The sequence below is a fragment of the Ictidomys tridecemlineatus genome, chromosome 5 (genome assembly GCF_052094955.1).
Source record: "Ictidomys tridecemlineatus isolate mIctTri1 chromosome 5, mIctTri1.hap1, whole genome shotgun sequence".
Lineage (NCBI taxonomy): Eukaryota > Metazoa > Chordata > Mammalia > Rodentia > Sciuridae > Ictidomys > Ictidomys tridecemlineatus.
The window spans coordinates 58473700-58494584 of record NC_135481.1 but is presented as its reverse complement, the minus strand read 5'-3'; the positions used below and the strand labels follow the sequence as shown (position 1 = coordinate 58494584).

Genomic DNA, 20885 nt, shown 5'->3' with positions numbered 1-20885 from the left:
TAATCTTTGGTTAAGATCCCCCAATTTTTGGATTTGATCTAAGCTTTCTGAGAATGTCGGCTGCTTTGAGTAGCCAAGCTGTTCCTAGAGGTAAAAGATGTCCCGTTCAAAAGCTCCTCAGGTGAGGGATCCTCCCAGGACATAGGTGGGATTCCTGTTGCTTAGGGCTTGAAGGAAGACACCTGATTGCAAGCACCAGAGTGGGGTCTCTGTCCCAGTCTGCAGGGAAGCCTGCTGCAGAAGGGGGAGGCAGACAGCCCTTCACAGAGGAGGCTGTCCCTTAGTGATGGTGCCTTCTCAGTGCTGTCAGGTCCTCATTCTGAGATTGAATCACTGACATCCTAGCCAGAGACTTCCCTAGGTAGGCCATTTGCATAGGAAGTGGTCACTCTTGTAATCTTGCTGATTTGTCTGAAGGTAGGTGTGATTTGCATTCAGAATTTCTTTGGCAATAAGGAGATTGAAAAAAACCATAGGCTTCAGTGTGTGTGTGTGTGTGTGTGTGTGTGTGTGAGAGAGAGAGAGAGAGAGAGAGAGAGAGAGAGAGAGAGAGAGAGAGAGAGAGAGAGATTTTTAAAGAGCTCTGTACAGCATGGTCCACAGTGATGCTTGGTGAAGACATGTTGAGTAAGGGAATAGATTCTGATCTGTGCTTAAGGCGATGGAGAGGGGAGTCTACAGAATGGGTCTCTGCTCTCTCCAGAGGATAGGTCCTTTGTCCCCCTCTGAAATTTAGAGCTGCATGTCCTAACCAAATGAAGACAGAAACTTTGCTAAATGTTTTATGCCTCAGAAATTTGTTTTATGTTTATTTTGTAAATTTATAATCTCATGTGGTATGAATCTTATTTCTTCAGGAAAAGTAATTTTAGAGGACTTTTTTTTCCTCTCTCCCTTGTAAACACCCCCAAAGACTTTCAGAACAGAAATACTTTAGATTTAGCAGATCTTTCAAACCAGATGCTGGTTTTCTGCTCAATTCCAAAATATGCATATTCCTTTACTGCAGCTGGGTGGCACATGACAAGAAAAAGAAAGGATTTCTGACAGCCCTTTCATTCATCCAAGAAATGAAAATGACTCAATATTAATTTAGGGGATACCCACATAGCTCTACTCAGAAATTGTCTCTTTTCCCTCCAAAGAACTAACAAACTGAAGAATGCCTTGTTTAGGGTCCCAGGGAAGCTAAGCGTGATGAGCAAGGTTGCTGACTATGGGAACCTTCTCGTGGTGCCCCAGACATGACCTTAGCCTGAGAGGCTAAGTTGACGGGTCTTCATCAGGCAGCTCTGTGTTTGGATGTAGAGACTAATAATGAACTTGACCTTCTCATAGACCAGTTCTCCCCCAATTTTAATGTGCATACAAATTACTGGGGGAGGGGGGGTCTTATTAAAACGCAGAATCTGATTAGGTAGGTCTAGCCTCGGCCTGAGATTGTATGGCCCCAAGTGCCTTCAGATGATGCTGATGCTCCTGGGCCCCAGACCACACTCCGAGAAGCAAGAGGCCAGACCAAAAAAAACTTCCCATTCTATAAGAAGCCTGTGGAAAGCAGTTTCCTCAAGTGATCACCGGAGACACCTTCCAATGACTCACAAATGAGAAGAAGACTATTTAATGATTTGAAAATCAGAACATGACACAAAATAAACTGCAAGGTTAAAGAGTACATGAAATAACATTCCATTAATAATGACCAAGGTACATAGAATAGCCATTACATAAGACGCAGATGGTAGGAACACCAGCCAGCGAGCGGACCAGCTGTCCTGCCCTTGACTGTAGAGATTACATCGAGTAGAACATGAACTGTTACAGTTGAGGAAAAAACCTCTGCCGAGATGTACTTAAACAGTAATTTCTGTTGACTCAGAGAGAAAGACAGTGTGACCAGGTGATGAGGATGTAGAATCCATTAACTTTCTTGCCTCTTGACTCCTGGAGGACAAAAGAGTCTGCTTAAAAAAAAAAAATTAAACCATGCTAGGTAGAGGTGATTTTAGATGTGTATTTACAAAGCTGTCCCAAACACGCAGCTCTACTCAGAAGCCGTCTCTCCACCCCCCCACCCCTCAAAGAACTCACAAACTGAAGACTGCCTTGTACAGGGTCCCAGGGAAGCGAAGCGTGACTATGGGAACCTTCTCCTCCTGATGCCCCGGACATGACATCCCCTATAACCCTGATCAGATCCTATTCAGCAAACTGTGTGACTGAGAGACTTGGAGGACATAGCTAAAGACACAACAGAATGACTCCAGCTGTGCCTTCACAAAGCTTCTGAGCCACAGCAGAACTCATAGAACAAAATAAAACTTCCAGGGTAGGATGCGTTTAAAACACACATGCACCAAAGCAACCCTGATCCTTGACATCATATCCCCCATAAGGGAGAAGAAATATATTGTGACCAACATTCATCATGCAGTTTTCACTCTAATTTCCTGTAGTGGGATTTCAAAGGCAAAAACGGTTGGTGACTTGCACCCCACCATTTCACAGATGAGCCAAACTCTCTTTGACTCTTTGTTTCCCTGACCCCCAAGGGACACCCAAAGAGCACAGCGGAGCCCCTGATGGCTGAGGTGATGCTGAAGATAGAGCTTGGTGCTCTGGTCTTTGTTGGCCATGGAAGCACCATGAATTATTGCTTTATCATATGCGATTGCACTGGTGCCTATTAAATACCATCTTTCTTTTGGAAGTACTCCATTGAAGATGCATCAATACCATTCACACAAGGAACTGTTTGTCCAGATATTCCAAAGGTCACCCTCTTCAGATTTTCAAGTCATGTTTGAGCTCAGGAAAACTTTCATTTGTTCAATCATGTTTCTTGATTTTCCTTGACTGCATGTTCCGTGTAAACAGAGATGGTGAGAGGCTGAGCTCCCATCCTGCTATGAAAGACCCAAAGAACATGGTCTAGAATTGCACTCATCTGTAGTGAATCATGAGTCCTAGGATCGTGACCCGAGGAGTCCTGATGATCATGGAGTGCTCTTCATAATCACAGTCCATTCCTCCCTCTGCCTCTAGAGACCAGGCAGAAAGAAGTTAACCACTCTCCAGGAGGATTCTCAGGTGTGTGTTCTGCCTTGTGTTTGGTTGGGGCTTCCTCTCCATCCTGTTACCTTTTTTCTAAAATTCCTAACTTCTTTCCTAAGAAACTCAGTTTTCCATGATCTTCTCTTTTCCTTTCTGTTTCTAAGGGTCCTGGAAACAACACTATCTTGTGCAGTTTTCTTACTGATACTTGGACTTACTGATACTCAGTGACTCTCTAAACAGCTGGTGCCCTCTGGTTCTCTCTGTTGAGAGTGAATGCAGATTTCAAATCCTGGCAGCTAAACAAGGGTGGGTTTTAAAAATGAACCTATAACTGGTTAGATAAAAATCTCCAGCATGATGTCAAGTATGCTTTTAAAACAAACCCTCCATTTGAAATCTCTTTGGTGTCATGAATGAGTTTGCATTTATGAATGTCATAGGGCATCTGGGGATGCTTGCCTCAAGTGAAATATATTTTTTCTTCTTTTAAAAATTTTTTTATTTGTTCTTTTTAGTTACATGACAGTAAATGTACTTATTCTTGAAGCCGCTCAACTTTAAACATTGACCAATTTTTTGTTGGATTCAAATTTTGGATTTAGCTTTCTTTATTTTCTCCTAAAATTGTGAGTGTAATTGTGAGTGTTCTTTTGCTACCACTCTAATACTATTTTCCTATTGGGGGTCTAATGAACATTGTGTGTGGTTGCACCCACTTCTCTGATGGATTGCTCATCTTCCAAAAGATATTTTGCATATCATAAACAGACATATTGCCATCAAAGTCTCAGTACCAAAGCCTTCTTGCCACATGTGTATGACTTACTTTTGACCTCCCAGCTTGGTGCTTCCTAGTTTAATGTTGCTGTAGTTCTCACCTTTAGTAATTGTCTAACTTTTCTTGGCAGAAATCAGACCAGATTTCTTATGTGGACCATGATTTTGACTTGTGTCTTAGTCCTTCTGTATTTTTGAAATAGCCTAAGGAGTCCATTAATTTCATCAACCAACTAATCAAACATCTGAGTGAAAAAAAAAATCTGTCCAACCCAAAGCAGTGACATATGCCTGTAAACTCAGCAGCTTGGGAGGCTGAGGCAGGAGGATCACAAGTTCAAAGCCAGCCTCAGCAACTTAGCAAGACCCTAAGCAACTTAGTGAGGCTCAGTGGTTAAGTGCCCCTGAGTTCAATCCCAGTCCCCCCCCCCAAAAAAAAAAGTCTGTCAAACTATTGATTGAACCATTAGATTGGGATTACATTGCTGATTACCCTGGATTCCAGGCATATTAGAGAATAGACTGAATTCTTGTCTGTAGTTTTTTAGTAGTTTGATGGCTTATCTTATAGTGGCTTAACTATAAGAAGTTGTGTGTTCAAAATGTATCTGGAGAGTAACCTTAAAGATTTCATCTTCTACTATTATTTTCTTAGCTTGCTTGAATAAAGTACTGTCAAATGCATTCCATACGGTGTAAAATCTATCACATTGGATGCTACCTTCTAGATGTCTTTGTAAATTTTGTAATTATTATTAATAATTGAATATATGGTCAAAATGTGTCTGAGATCTGTAGGATAAATGATATAACTCCAATGATGTGCCTACAAAACTCCAACTTAATGGGTGTGTTAATGAATCAATTGAGGCTCAAGGGCACTGGATGGGAAGCAGAAGAGCCAAGATCTGTGCTGGCTCTGGCACAACACACCTCTCTTAGGCCATTGCAGTAGAGTTTCTCATCTATGCAGGAAGGCCTGGACTACAGTTTCTGAGGCCTTTTCTAGCTCTGAAAAGTTAAGATTCTGTCCTCACATGGAGATCAGCGGCCATTTGTTAACTCTGGGAGACAGCATGGACCATTAAAGATCCTTTTTCCGATTTCTATGTCTTTTTATATTTGTGGTTTCAGAGCATTCCATTTGATCTTACAGCAGAAACCACTTTCTAGTGAAATGAATTAGGTCTTGCCATAAAAGAGGGAATGAATGACTGATTTGGTGGGATGCTAACTCACTTGGGTTGCTTTGTTCTACTTGGTAATTGACTCCTAAGGCCTCTTGGAGGAGACTGTATTCCATTCCAACACCAATAGTCTCTCTGTCCAGGCTCCGGCTCTGTGTGACAGTGATCTTCCCACTGTGAACACTTTCATCCCAGTGGCCCACTAAGGAGGTGATGACCTGGGGAGCTATGTGCCTGTGCACACATCTGGAAAATTCTCTCTGGTGGAGCTAATGTACTGCTTTCAATTTTTCATCCACATCAATGAGAAGTAAGGAGTGGCCTTTTAGCAAGATGTAGTGACGCAATAATGTAACAAAACTGACTAACAACACTTCCTTTATTACAGGGCTAAATGCTCATTATTGTTTGTAAAGGATGAACTCATAACCTCTGCAGCTATAGTTCATACATGGTTGATTTCCATTTACAAAGGCAGAAAGTCCTCATGTTCTCTAAATGTCAAGCTTTGACTTACAAAGCTTCTGTTTCCTTTTAGGTGGTGTGTGTGTGTGTGTGTGTGTGTGTGTGTGTGTGTGTTTAAGAAAATGCTAGCAATTAGATGGGAGAAAAGAAAAAATAGCATTTGCAATGTGGAAGAAAGGAAAACACATTTCAGAAATTCTAAACTAACTAACCAATTAACCAATAAAAACAAAAGACTGAAGGGGTATCATGAAAGGTCTTAAGAGAAAAGACTCATAATACAATTCTTTTCTATGTGGTTCTTCTAGGAGCAGAAGGGACAGAAACACTGGATTTTTTCAACAGCTTGAATATGAAAAAAAATTTGACATATTTTATACTGCAAAAACAGGCTTTGCTTATGCAATAATATAAAATGATCAAGTGACTACCTGGGTTATTCCAGGGCACGTGAAAGCAAATAAGACTAATTAGAAGCCATCTTATTCTCTATTTAAAAGGGAGGAAGTAGCTCCCTGTGACGCAAGAATTTCTGGATGTTTGGAATTGTCATATAGGAAGGTCACAAGACCCCCCTACTGCGAGCTTTTTCTTCTCGTAAGCCAAAGTCCTTGGAATGCATCATTTGGAAAAAGGATTCAGAGCTTGGTATTCACAAACCTGGTTCCTAGACAAACTTTTAGAATAATGAATATGGAGAGAGAGAGAGAGGCAGTAATTTACTGCCTGCTGTAACTGGAAAATGTCATTTAAATGGAACAGGAGCGTCCATAGTGCAAGCTAGAAGCACCTTCGGTCTGTCTAAGCAAGTGGAAAAATCGAGGCACTTTGCTTGAACCGGGAGATTTTTGAAACACTTGCTTTTTCATGTCCAATGTCCAGCTCTTTCTTTTAGGTCAGGTTATGACTACGAAGAACAAAGGAATTGGGCATAGGAGAAAGTGTCAAATCAAGGAGGAAAAGAACACGCAATGGTGGAGGGGAGCAGGAAGCAGAGAAGTCCATTTTACTTAATATTTGAAAAGATGGGTTCTGCCATACCCTTCCTTCATGCCATTTGGAGGGAAAGCAGAATTACTTCTTTCTTAACTCAGTTCATTTTTAGTTTGCCCTGGCTGGCAATAGTAGGTGGAAAAAAGCAGTTCACTTATCAACGTAAGCCCTTTTACAGTGAATTTTTGGCTAAAAATGTGGATCTGCAGAATAATTCAGATGGTGTTTTTTTTTTTTTCCTCAAAAGGTATTGCTCTGTAAAATTTTGAAAAATTTAAAGTTCTCTTATAATCAGGCATTCAGAGGTACATGTTGGTTCCAATGACTTTGGTAGAAACATGCTGAGAATAGAAGCGAACATCAACCGTCTTGTCTTTAGGCTGCTTTGGTATGGATTTGTAAGGCCTGAGTGAATTGAAAAAAAAATTAGGAAATTTCTTGAAATAATGCAAAAGGAACGTAACACGATGGGTAAAACAGCAGATTCAGAAGAAAACGTTGTTTTTTTTTTATATATATATATATATTCCCGAGTTTTGTAAAAGATGTAAGGCCACCAATTCGGGAACTGAGCTCCTCCTCTCCCATCAGCTTTGTGCTTGTGGGAGCGGCAGGTGGAGGGCGAGATGGCCCTTTGACTGTTCCCCACGAGTTCGGCAGCTACACTGTCTGAAATCCAGCTCCGCTTTAACGTCGGGGTGCGGCGTGGGTGCTTCTGGCCGGGATGGGGGGACTGGGGACGTGGCAGTTGGTTGACGGGGAGGCCGTGCTGGGGAGCTCACAGGTGGGGCGGCCTTAGTGCGAGGGAATTCATTTCTGGTCCCGCCCTCCTTTTTGGCTGGAGCTGGGTGGCCGAGATTGGCTGCTGTGGCACCCTTGGGTGGGGTGGAGGCGAGTCTCCAGCAGCTTCAGATGATGGAACAGCAGCCGTGACATTCTGAGCAGCGGTTCTTCTTTTTCTTGGGGTGGAAAATGGTGAGGATGGCTTCATCAAAAACCGCTTTGAGACCCTTCTGAGTCAGGGCTGAGCATTCCAAGTAGCACTGTGCTCCGATCTTAAACACAAAAAGAGAGACAGGCCTGAGCAGGAAGAAAAGAAGGGCAAAGCTCTGTGTGGGTCAACCCTCTGCCCAGCCAGACCTTATCTCTGCCTGCCCTACGAAACAGCCTGGGGATTGTTCTGGATTATGTTTTTTTTTTTTTTTCCCTCTGCATTTCAATTTGCATCTGCAATCCTAATCTTTTTCTATTTTTCTATTGTTTTATAGTCTTGTATTAACAATAAATGGTTGTGGATCATTTTTGGTAAACAATAATTCTGAAAATGATCTACAAACCTTTTTTTCCTAACAGGAAAATATAATAGGAGAGGATTTGAAACTGTGGTATGATTTGAATGTACGTTGTGAACAACAGGACCACAAGATATTGTTTTTAGCACCCTCTCTTTTGCTTGCAGTGTGGAAGTCAAGTTCAAGTGAAATGCATCTCCTGGATGAAGTAAAGCAGAATCAACCTGGCTGACAAGAGTGCTTAGGATTTCTAGGTCATCCTTGATTAAAATAATTTGGATAAGCTATCTCTTAAGAAGGTAATATCTGATTGGCATTATCATTTGGTTTCAACATACTTTAAAAACATTTTAAGAATTTTAAAAACAATTTTAAAAATTTAAATGTTAAGAAATTAAAAAAAATATAAAAATATTTTAAAAAATCATAAGATACTTTTGCTGAGGGAGACATCTTCCTCATTAGTGCACGGTCTGTATATGTAAATGGTAAGGATTTGGTACTTGTTTGGGGCTTTACTTGAAGACTTTGTAATAATGTCATTCCATAGTGTATTTCATAATCACAAAATTCCTACGAGAAACAGATATTCAGGCCAAAGCTATAGATTCTCATTAAGAAAATCATAGGCCATGAAGACCAGGTTTGGCAGTCAGCCTCAATGTAGGAGACCTGAGATAAAAATGGCTCACGAGCTCAGTGTGAGCCAACAACATGGTGTGGGCCTTTTATTATTAAGGACATCTGGAGAAATACATGTGTTAGTTTTTGCTTCACATTAGGAGACCACCTTTGAAAAAAATTAAAGCAGATTCAAGAAAAGATTGACTGGATGGCAAGTTCCTGGAAACTATAGCTGATAAATGGCTAAATGGGGCAGCAAAATCATAGGTCTATTAGGACCCATAATTTATATAAGTGAGGAAATCAGGGCTGGTGTGAGGCAATAGGGGGAAGTGAGGACTATGGTGGATTGACTGTAAAGTACACATCCCCTCTAGGGCAGCCAGTCTTATTCTGCTGCCATGTGAGAATGCTGGGTGATGGTTGCCCATTTTTTGTATTTTTCAAGAGGAGTTGGAAATTGGGAATTTTATTATTTTATTTTGGTGCTAGGGTCTTAATCCCAGGGTCTCATACATGCAAGGCCAGCACTCTGCCATAAATCCAAAACTCTAGCACCTACATTTTTATTTAATATTTACCAACTTTTAAAACCTTCTGTATGCCTTCTGATATGGGATGTATTTGACTGTTACCAGCAGTGTGTGAACTAAAGAAAAATGGAGGTTTAGCTTCGACAAGAATGGGAACAGCCCCAGGAAGGTAAAATGAATCCTTTAAGGGATTCAATTAGAAAGTGAAAAATTATACCTAAACTCTGGGTCTCTTGATATGTGTTCTTTTCCTTGTTCCATGATCGTAACTGTAACCCTTATGGCTCAGCTCTGCAAGAAGCTGGTCAGGTTGACAACTTAGTGAATGAGGTTGCTCTCTTATTTGAAAGGCCACAGCTGAGAATGAAATAATTTTGTTTTGATTGGGTCCAAAAACTATTTCTTAATGTCTCTAATAGATATTAGTCACTGTGTGAACCAAATGAAAATACCAAAAGCATGGTATTGAAATCATCAATGGAAAGCCTATTTTATGGCTCTCAATCGGTCTTTAGATTAGGAAAAAACGTTTTAAGAAAATAAATAAAAATAGTAGGGTACAAAAGGGGAATAAAGAGTGAAGAAAATTTTAATTTTAATTAAAAAAATTTAATTTTAATAATGTCAACTTTTTGGGGGGCAGGGTGAATTGTGTCCGTACTTGATATGCTAATTGGTTAAGATGGAAATTCAACCAATGTGCCTACTGAGTTATTGCTTGTAATGGGACAGGTTGAGTCAGTCATGCTGAAAAAATACCTAGAAAGTGCTGTGGTGACGTTCTATCTGGGAAACCTCCCCACTAATGATCACAAGCCTTAGTCTGATTCTGGAAATTTCAGGAGAGCCTGGTTGAGCCAGGTTTACACTGGGGGTCCTGCAAGATAGGCAGGGAACTCTGTCCTCTGTCCCCATAGTGCTATGGATAAGCTTGTCAGAGTTTGCCTTTGATGATGCAGGAGGAGCCCAAACTTGTCTCTCCCAATTCCAACTTTACTAAAGATAATGAAACAGTAGATAAAGACATTATTGTGTAACAAGGTTAACATAACATCAGGCTGTACCGATAGTTCCAGGAAAAGTAGCCAAGAGATTTGGGGTGTGATTTGGGAAGTACGTGTGAGAAACAGAACCCAGTTATGAGGTAAGTACTGTTACCACGTTTCAAGGACTCTGAGGGTCAGAGAGAAGAATTCATCCTGGTTCAGGGAAAAGGCAGAGCCCCTGTTAGAGGGACTGCGGGGAGGAAAAATAATGTATGTTCTCAAAGGTGTGAAATGGAAAGCTGGCTCATGGAAATATGGCTTTTCTTACAGCAGTGACTTCATCTGTTTCTTGGTACAAAATGACCTACTCAGTCAAATATATAGAATCCATCTGTAAGCGCTCAGGGTCTTGTTTAGATATACATGTTAACAGTCTGGAGCATGCTTTTCCAAACTGACATGTTTTCAAGAAAAAGGTGGAGATTGAGGATATCAACAGAGAGAACCCTTTTCTGATAACTTTTACCGTGGTTAAAGCTTATTGTTTCAAAAGCTGGGAAACATGCCATAGAGGTACAGAAGATCCAAGAGTCTGACAAGAAGGAATTAAACAACAACAACAGGCCCAATGATGACCTTGATGACTAATCAAGTGAAAACCATTCATTCTTCTGGATCGCCCTGGTGTCTGTGGGGTATGTAGTAGTGTGGGACTGAAAGTAACTGGAAGAGATAAAAGCAGAGAGGCCTTCCCAGCTGTCTGAAGGGCTGCACAGATTTAACAGCCATAGCCTGCTGACCCAGAGCTTGGGGAACATGTCTGCATTTCACCACCACGAGAACTTTACAAGGCAAGTCTATCACCACCTTCATGATACAGGGTCTTGTTTAGATCCACATGTTAGCCATCTGGAGCATGCTTTACCAAACTGACATGTTTTCAAGAAAAGGGTGGAGATGGAGGTATAGCCCGGAGAACTGATGTCCAAGGAGGTTAAGAACCTGTTTATGTCCATACAACTAAGAAAGGGCAGAAATTAGCTTTTGTCCATTTTCTGAACCAGATCTTAACCACTCAGCTTTGGGGATTGTGGTAGATTGAAGGGTACATACCTTGTCTGACTATTTAGAAGTTTCAGTTGATGAGGAAATACTGTCCCAGAGTTGCTAGGCATTCTGAAAGTTTTTTTTTTTTTTTAAAGAAGCCAGAACAACATAAATATTTAAGTTTCCAAAGTGTTTAAATGTTGGCCCCTGAATTGCATCAAAAGTACCCATGGGGCTGATCAAGATTGTGGGTGAAATTTGGCCCGTCAGTTGCCACTTTGCTCTTTTGTGTTTTAAAGGATGCCTTGGAAGGTACTGGTCTGGAATTTTTGTCTCCTGTCCCCTAATTTTGTCTATGCATGAACTCATCCTTATCCTTCATGAAGCCTGACAGAGATATCAACTGCTTCAAGAAATCTCTGAATCTTCCTTCCCTGAATGTCAGTCACTTCCTGCTCCCTGTTGCTTTAGAATTTGCTTCACGTGTCTCCTCCTCTTCCAGCCTGTGGGCCTCAGGCATTCAGATACCAGTGATGAGGTGGTGGCCTTCGAAGACCGCAGGGCAAACAGGATGGCAGGAGCTATGACTCCTCCATTCAGGCGGAGGGTATAAAGACTCCAGTTGATTGAGTCTATAACATTGACTGAACATTGTTATAGCATTTTTTTTCTGCTTTAAATTCTACCTGTGTGTATCAGAAACCCAACAGGTAACAGGTATGACGTTAGAGTGACAATAAGAACAAAAGATACCAGGGGAAGACCATGGCAGGAGAGGGCAAAAAGAGGCCAAAGAGAATAAAGAAAAATTCCTTCTTGAACATGTCAAGAAATACCTCAGGGAGTCTGAACTTAGAAAACCCTGCTTAGGTTGTATGGAATGGAACTGAGAAAGAGAACACACAGAGTACCATAATTTTAGAGCTAATGTGTAACATAACACGAGGCACATAGTAGGTGTTTAATCAATTATTATTGAAAAAATCTGGTAGTAAAATGGACCTTTGCGCATGTGTAGGCTGAAACTTAAGAGACACAATAATTGAAAGATAAGGAAGGAAAGAACAAGTTAAAGGGTAACAAGGAATGTTTATTAGAAATTGATGCAAAATATTTATGTGAACGCGGTTGGCTTTGGAGTGTGAAGGATGGCAAATACGGATGTTATGAAAACATCCTTTAAAAATAAAATGCCCTTTGGGACCAAAAAGAGATGATGGATGAAACACACCAAACAAAAAGAATCAGGTATGAGAACTCTGAATTCACAAAGCATTTTAAGTTTTGAGGAGAGTACTGCACAGTGAAATCGGAGTCTTCTGCACATGAAGACAGACGTCCCAAACTCAGGGTTTTGTATCAGGCTCTAGGAAGGAGGCGGAAGAGACCGCGGTTAAAGCACTGCCCCACGTCCCAGCGCTGGGGCCTCCTAGCTGTGCGCTTCCCCTCTCTGAGCCTCAGTTTCCTCCAGGCAAGTAGAGATAACAACACACACACCTCGGGGGGTGGATGTGAGGATTAATTAAGATGAAGCCTGTGACGTGCTTGGCACGCAGCCCAGTGCATGATAAACATTCCATAAACACTGGCTGTTACCATAAACTACTTGACAGAAAAGTTAAAGAGTAGAGAAACTTAAAGCATCTCTATAATTACACGGATTGTGATGAAACAAGTTAAGATCTCGCTTGGTTTTCTTCTAAATTGGGTTTTGTAAGCGACACACGATTCTCTCTGTACCTGAGAGCAGTTGCTAGGAGAAGCTGGGAGAAGGCGATGGAGTGGTGCACTCAGCCATTGTTTCTGAAATAAGTCTGAGATGAGATGGGAGGTTTTGGAGCGACTTTTTTTCAGAGGGAAGAAACAAGTGACAAGTGGAGCTAGGCAGCTGACAGGACGAAGGTGGAAGACAGGCTCAGAGGCAGGGAGCAAGGAGACCAACCTCCTGCAGGGAGGTGGTGCTCAGCCGCTGGGGACCTCCTATTAGGAACCCACCCCGTTTTTTATGGGGCTATGTATTTGCACATGTTAATGAGAACATTTGAAGGAGAATGTTTAGGGAAAAGGTAGCAGAACCTATCCATACTTATTTTCCCAGAAGAAAAGTAAATGGTTGAAGAATGGACAGTTTACACAAGGCCAGGTGCACAGGCGACAATGTCCCCAGAGTTGGATTAGAATCTTTTTCTTTTTTGGAACCAGGGATTGAATCCAGGACATTTAACCACATCCTTTAAGTCACATTTAAGTCACATCCTCAGCCCCCCCCCCTTTTTTTTTTTGTATTTTATTTAGAGACAGGGTCTCACTGAATTGCTTAAGGCCTTGGTAAGTTGCTGAGGTTGGCTCTGAACTCATGATCCTCCTATTTCAGCCTCCTGAGCCACTGGGATTACATGCATGTGCCACTAGGATTTCTGACTTTGTTAGGATGAATGGTGTGAATCAAACACATTTGTCTCTCCAAGACACTATTTCCTAACCTGTACTATGAGAGGAACACTGTCCACTAAAGAGAGTGTGCAGTGAGGTGGAATTTGTGAAATGTTCAGCATCCTAAGAGCTCTGAGTGGTCCTGGTGACACTGATATGACTGTGCAGGAGTGGGGACTTTACATGTTCGTGAGACGTTCTCATGCATTGAGCCATAAAAACACAATTTTTCTTTAATTTGCTTCTAGTTAAGTGTATCACATTCCTTTTTGGTGCCTATAAACAAGGTTTAATATGAGAAATGTGTACATTTTTATCGATGAAGAACTCATTAGGATTCTCCACTAGCTTAGAGAGGGTGATGAACTGCTGGGGGGCATGTACCTAGCAGGGTTAGTTACTTACAAATTAAAACAGAAAAATTTAAAGCCTCCTACTTGGGTTGATGAGTTTGAGCCTAAATCATTGAGGAAGGGATTCAAAATGATGGAAATATGATTTATAAGCTTTCTCTTGCACAAAGTACTTCCGTTCTCTTGTGTCTATTTTACTGGCTGCTTTGCACACATCTTGGTGATAATGGAGAGGTAGAGATTTGGTGTCTGGCAAATACTTGCTGAAGCATTTCTCCCCCCAAAAAATCACTCTACATTTCAAGACTGAAAAAAGGCCTATGAAAATAATTCAGCTCTGGTAAGTTGCCTTTTTGTTGAGAAACTGCTTAGATTCCCCAACTAGTTACTTTTTGGTGTATATTATTTTTTCCAGACGCTGTTGTAACACAACCCAAACTTTCTAAGTGGCTACTTATTATATAATGAGAAATATTGTATAAATATAACCTGAATCTAAGTCTCTTCCAAGAAAAATCACAAAATACCACGCAAAGGGTCATTTAGATGAGTTATGTTGATAATAAGCAGTGAGATTTACAAACAGACATCTAATGACTCCCTTTAATTCATTCTAAATATGACAACTATTTTGTAGGGTAACCTCTTTTTAGAGGTTGCTAAATAAAAATGGTAAGTGCTTTGGCTGCTTAAATTCACAAAGTTTCTGTCTTAATGAAAAACAGACAATACTGGCTGACAGGAACACTAACCAAATGGCCCCTCCAGTCTTTCTAGAACAGAGGGGAGGATCCAGAGCAGAGAGAGGATTCTAAACATGCTGCAGTTTAAAGCACACCCACATGGAGCCTGCCCATCCCAAAGCACACACCCTGCTCTTTTCTAGTAACCACTTAAAGCTGAATTAAAAATGAACAGTACCGCTTTTGCAAGCTTCACTCCATGCTCGTAAGTGAGAGGCTTCTCCTTCATATATAGCAGGCGGGCCAAGGTTTTGGGGTCATCGCGGAGATCAATCTGGCAAAACATACGTAAGACAAAGTCATTCATTTTTTCAGGGCCTGCCAAATACTTTAAACTATGCCAACATAGTCTCTTTCTCCTGAACATCTTTGAAGTTGCTGAATTTTCTTTAAGAAAGCACGTGTGTGTGCCCAGGTTAGGTTGAAAAGGTAGAGTGATCTGCCCTCAGCCACACCTGGATGTCCTTACACTTGCTCCTTCAGAGCAGTTGCTCTGAGTGCAGCGGCCTATTCCAGTGATACTCGTGTCTAGTGATTTTGAAATTGTGTGTTTATTTGCAGTTTCCACTGATAGGACATACAAGAACCAGACACTTTTGTTACCTTTCAGGGATGATTTATCAGAACCCAATTTCTATTACTCATTATTTAATAGCCTATTTCCTGACACTGTTTTTTTTTGCTTTTCCATATAAAATATTCACCCTCAAATGGATGAAGATTTGCTGCCTCTCTGACTCTTCTAACAAATAGACTGCACGCTCAAGAAGGCAGGTCCCCAGGAGGAGTTTCCAAAGGGTTCGGCTTAATGAAGCATCTTTTCAAAAGCAGAACTGCTTTGAAGGGAGCATTTGTTAGGTTTGATAGTTTAATAAAATATTTTGGTTCCTTTAAATTTTGCTGTGGCTGGGGTTGTGGCTCAATGCTACCTAGAGTGCTTGCCTGGCACATGTGAGGCACTGGGTTCGATTCTCAGCACCACATAAAAATAAATAAATAAATAAAATAAAGGTCCATCAACATCTAAAAAAACACTAAAAACAACAACAACAACAACAACAAAAACAAATGATTGTCTTTCAGAGCAGAAACATCAATTGTGTGCCAGAATCTGTGGATAAATGAATCTTTTACTTTTGTCTCTGTTCAAATAAACACATATACTCTGTATCGGTCCATGTCTTCCTTAGGCGATGTTTTTCTTTATGGTTTTTAAACATTTTTCTTTGTTAAGCAGAATGTAAAGTGAGAAATAGAAAGAAACAGCATATGAAATGGAAAACCATAAAGTCCCCAGAGTCATTACATTCCTATGACTTTGGAATAGTAATTTAGATTTTGAGAAAGCAAAAAACAAAATCCTTTTAAAAGTACAAAAAGTCAGGACAGGGGTTGAGGTTGTGGCTCAGAGGTAGAGCGCTCACCTAGCATGAATGAGGCACTGGGCTCGATCCTCAGCACCACATAAAAATAAAATTAAGATATTGTGTCCACCTATAACTAAAAAATAAATATTAAAAAAAATCAGGACCATCTTTGATCCATTTGTGCAACTGACTCAGAAATTCAAACTATGCAACTTCATTAGCTTTCAAAATACTTTAAAGGTCTTTAGAGTCCAGAAAGGTCTGGCATGTGTGTTTTAGCTTCATTTCTCAGATCTGGAAGATCAAGGGATTTAAAGACAATAAAGTCATGAATTTCTTTCTTCCATTTCCAGGAATTCTTTCTTTTCAAGGGATTCTGTCAAAATGTGCTCATTTGGATTGCCAGGGTCATTTTGACACCCACACCTATTTTGAATTTTAAAACAATTGTGGATTTTAGCTGCAAAAGTATTAGATATGTGCAGTTACTGCCCATGTTTTATTACTCTGACACAGGGCTGGAGAAATGTCTATTTAAAAAAATACTTTGTTATTAGAAAACAGATTATTTTTTAAAGAACATATTAAAACAGTGCTTCATATTAAATAGTTGTTCTCTTTTCAACTCCAAGTCTTTACTCATGCACACTTTAAGAACTTCCATTCACAGGAGGGACATGTCCTGAGACCCTCTCCCTCAGTGTTTGGTAGAACACAATGTTGGTGATGTACCTAGAGGGTCTTTTCTTCTTGCAGCCCACCCACTCTGCCATCACCCGCATCTTAACCTGGGTCCCTATGAGGACGTAAGGCACATGAGGCATGCAGTCCTTCAGCTCCGGCACCCATTCCTCCTGGACATTGTGGTAAGAGGCAGGATTTACAACCGAGAAGCAGATCAAAAACACATCGGTGTTGGGGTAGGAGAGCGGCCTCAGCTGATTATAGTCCTCCTGTGGGAAGAGCAGATGAGAGTGTGTCCAACTGTAAAGGCTCCTGGGAGTGATACCATGTAGATTCTACTTATAGGCACTGTGATCCCCCTCCTCCCGGCTCTGGTCTGGTGGTCTCTATATTACTAGGAATACAGGCGCCACTGGACAGGAGAACACCTTTTTGTTGCAGATAGAGATTTGTATTGACCTCATTTAAGATGAATTTAAGAAATGTTTTAGCAGCTTTACTGAGATATGATTTACCAATCACAAAGTTCATCCACTTATTTCTCACCATTTTTTTTTTTGGTATCGGAGATTGAACTCAGGGAGTATTTGACCACTGAGCCACATCCCCAGCCCTATTTTGTATTTTATTTAGAGACAGAGTTTCACTGAGTTGCTTAGCTTAGCAACTTGCTTTTGCTGAGGCTGGCTTTGAACTTGCAATCTTCATGCCTCAGCCTACCAAGCCACTGGGATTACAGGTGTGCGCCACTGTGCATGGCTTATTTTTCACTTTTTAATGGTATGTATTTAAGGTGTACGACATGAAGTTTTGTTATACGTGCACATACTACAGTGAAATAATTGAGCATATCCATCTCCTCACATAGTTATCTTTTTAATTGGTGACAGCATGTGAAATCTACTTTCTTAGCAAAATTCCAGAATACAACACAGATCTTATTAACTGTAGTGTTCATGCTGTGTTTATTTCTCTCTCTAGGCTTATTCATCCTCTAACCTTGACTTTGTACCCTTGACCAGCATTTCCCATTCCCCCACCCTGATAACAATCCTTTTACCCTGCTTCTATGTATTCAAAAGTTTGCCCATTTAAGGGGTATAATCCAATAAGGATCAGTGCAGTTCTCCTGTTACACTGGAAATTGTTATATGTGATATGGATTTAAATTAATAGGTGGTTAAAAAAGCAAAGAAATTCCCTCCTTATATAATTAAAATGAAATGTTTTCAAATTTAATTTAGAATAAGATAACTAAAATACAAAGAGTTGTTGCCAAATCAGACACCATTGTTTTTGAAGAAATATGTTCAGAGCTAAGAATTTCAAATATATTTCTAAGATTTCCTGAATACAACAGTGTGGCCAAATAAATAAAATACCAGATTTTTTTTCCCATGGATTTTCCAGATCAGAATATGTTTCTGATTGAAAGATTCCTGGTTCCACATCTGTGTATCTGTTGTTTTAGTGGGAGATGATAAATGCCTAACGTTATCCTTCCAAACATTATATATATATATAATATATACATGGTTAGTGTAAAAACAATTTGATTATACAGTTCATACTTTTGTGGTGCTTATTTTAAAAAACTTAATATGTACTCTCCATATTTTTAATATTAACCTCATTATCTTTCTATTGACTCTAAAGTGTTTATAAAATGGAGTACACACATGTGCACACATATACACATACATGACAGGCTGTAATCTTAGAAGGCAAATTGTGGTCATCTGTTTGGTGGAAATGCATTGATCTATCACTGGGCTACTCAGAGTACCCAGGGGTTCAGTATGCATGGCCACCACAGTTACTACTGCTAATACTATTAAAACTTAAGCAAAGATTTTAGATACCTAAATAGGATGCAATGCAAGATGGCAAGGATGGAGAAAAATAGAATCCTAAAAACTCAACCAACCAACCAATAGCAACTCTGTTACTGTGGGCTCCTTTACCACATTTCTACTAAAGCAAATGATTGAAAGTCCAGTGCACTGATGAATAAACATTAGTCATCCTGGGAAGTTGGGCCAGGCTGCCTCTCAGTGACTTGTGCCCACATCTCCCCCTGTGTTGCATGAGGTATAGGGAAGGCAGCTGGGAAAGTTCATCTCGTGGGACTACCTTCTCCTCTTTATATATCTAGCCCCAAATACCAGATTTTCTTTCCCATGGTCTCCCTGCCTAGCTGCTTTTTCTCTGGACTATTCCCTCTGAGAGAAGCATGCTAAGAAATCTGAGGCTATAAACTACAACTGGACACGATACTACCTGCCCTCTGCCACTTTGTCTTTCCATTTGAATTGTCCAAAGTGGATCAGGTGGGCTGGGGTTGCGGCTCAGTGGTAGAATGCTTGCCTAGCACATGTGAGGCACTGGGTTCGATCCTCAGCACCACATAAAAATAAATAAATAATGAAAATTATGTCCATCTACATATTTTTAAAATGTTTTTTTTTTTAAAAAGTGGATCAGGGCTCATGTTGACTTCCCCCACCATTTCCCACCTATACTCTTCCTATGGCAAATATTCCATGAATGTAGTGGACTCACTAGTAGAAAAGGGATCTACAGTGACCTCCAAATGAACATGCAGTTTTCCCATGGACCATTTGCTAGCGTGGCTTTGATTAGAATCACCTGGGGAGCTTTTGAAACCTCTTGCTATTGGATAATCACTATCAGCCACTCCCAACACTGGAATCAATTAAATCATAATCTTTGGAGAGTGGCACTGGGTAGCTGCAAATCCTGCATCATTTGGCCTGGGGTGTGCCTGGACTTGATGGCAACCGATTTGCATCATCTTTACCATCAACTGAGGCTGCGTTGAGGGCTCATAGCTAAGGGCCAGGTATTGTTTCAAGCAGTTATATGAACCGTCTCATTGAACTTTCTTAATGGCACTGGAAATATGGCACCATCAATAGAAGAAAAAGTTGAGGTTTAGAGAATTAAGTTCATTTTTAGAGAATTTCCATAATGGACGAATGCAACAGAATCATTAAATACCAGAAGGGGGCATCCAGCTGCATTCAGATCTGGCTCTTAATTGTGACCACACTATTGCTACAGCTCAGAATTTTAAGTGACAGAATAGGCATTTTCTTAAACTCTGTTATCTAGGAAACAGTTCTTGAGTTACCCGGGGATCTAAGTGGTAGACCATGGGGTGTGTTGTGTATTTGATAGCTGCATCTGCTCAAAACTACCACATGATGGCAGCAGACACTGTATTTTAAAACCTCAAAGCCTAAAATCCAAACAAAACACTGTTGGGAGAAATGTCTAAAGTAGGTTAGGTAGGAGCAATTAACAGGTCTGAAAAAAATCATGTTTATTTGATTCTTTTCTCAGCAGCTACCAGATACATTATGCTTACATTATGCAAAAGTTAAAGACCAGGGTTCTCTGGGCTAAGTGTAGGTGGGAAGGTGAGAGAAGTGTGTTTCTGATCCGAGGAAACCTTAGTCCTGTTGCATGATTCCATGTAACATGGTTTGTTGTCACTGAACGTGTAGCACTGTCAGGGATGCTATGTGAACTACACATGGTAAGTGAGAACTGGCAATTGAATTGGGAAAAGAAATGCATGAAACATCCCATTTATGTGAAATTGGGTGCACTTTTGCTTGCCTTTTCTTAGCTAGTCTGATAATGTTCTAACTGACTGAATTGGAAAAATCCAATGACAAGGCTGCAGAATGACACCTTAGACATGAGTTAGTGCAGTGTTTTCCAAATTGTGGTCCCCCTGACCAGCAGCCTGGGCATCATTGGGAGATGATTAGCATGCTTTCTCAGACCTCTTCCAGTCCTCCTGAAGATGAAGCTGGGGGAGAAGCTGCTGCACCTGGTTCATAAGTTTCAGAAGCACAGGCTACTGCTATCCCCACCCACCACCCCTGCCAATTTTATAGTTTCAGAAACTAAGGACTCACGCATTGAATGATTTAACAGGACTACAGAACCAAAATAGTTCCTGAGAAGGCTTTACCTGGTCTGGTAGGGGCTGGTCCTTGGCAATGGCTATGAAACATGGCAGGTGTTCAGGATTGATAAAAGGAAGTGTTCCCTTGGGACTGGGGGGTTTGGTGGTGGGAGGTTGGGGTTTTGAACTGATGCCAGATGAGAGCTGGAATGATTTTTGTGATGGAGTACACTTTGACCCTAGGTTGGATGATGACGTGGAAAGATGATGTCAAGGGGCTCGAGAAGGGGTTGAATGGTACAGATGTTATTAAGGCCCCTTCTCATATTGAAATTGAGAATGAAAGATAGGTTCTTGTGAGCTTCTTGAAGAGACAATGTTTTAACCTGCAAGAGTCACTTGAT

At 40.7% G+C, this 20885-nt stretch overlaps 1 protein-coding gene across 2 annotated transcripts in view; it reads right to left on the bottom strand.

Moving 5' to 3' along the window:
- Positions 1 to 1605: 1605 nt before the first annotated feature.
- The window catches only part of Rhoj (ras homolog family member J), a 90013-nt gene continuing 70733 nt past the window's right edge, over positions 1606 to 20885 (bottom strand). For both annotated transcript variants that reach the window (XM_040274804.2, XM_005322777.4), the window contains 3 exons: positions 16646 to 16810; positions 14669 to 14764; positions 1606 to 7534 (listed from right to left, as the gene is read on the bottom strand). In XM_040274804.2, coding sequence (XP_040130738.1) covers positions 7388 to 7534; positions 14669 to 14764; positions 16646 to 16810 — 408 coding nt within the window. In that variant the 3' untranslated portion in view covers positions 1606 to 7387. The remainder of the gene's footprint in view (positions 7535 to 14668; positions 14765 to 16645; positions 16811 to 20885) is intronic.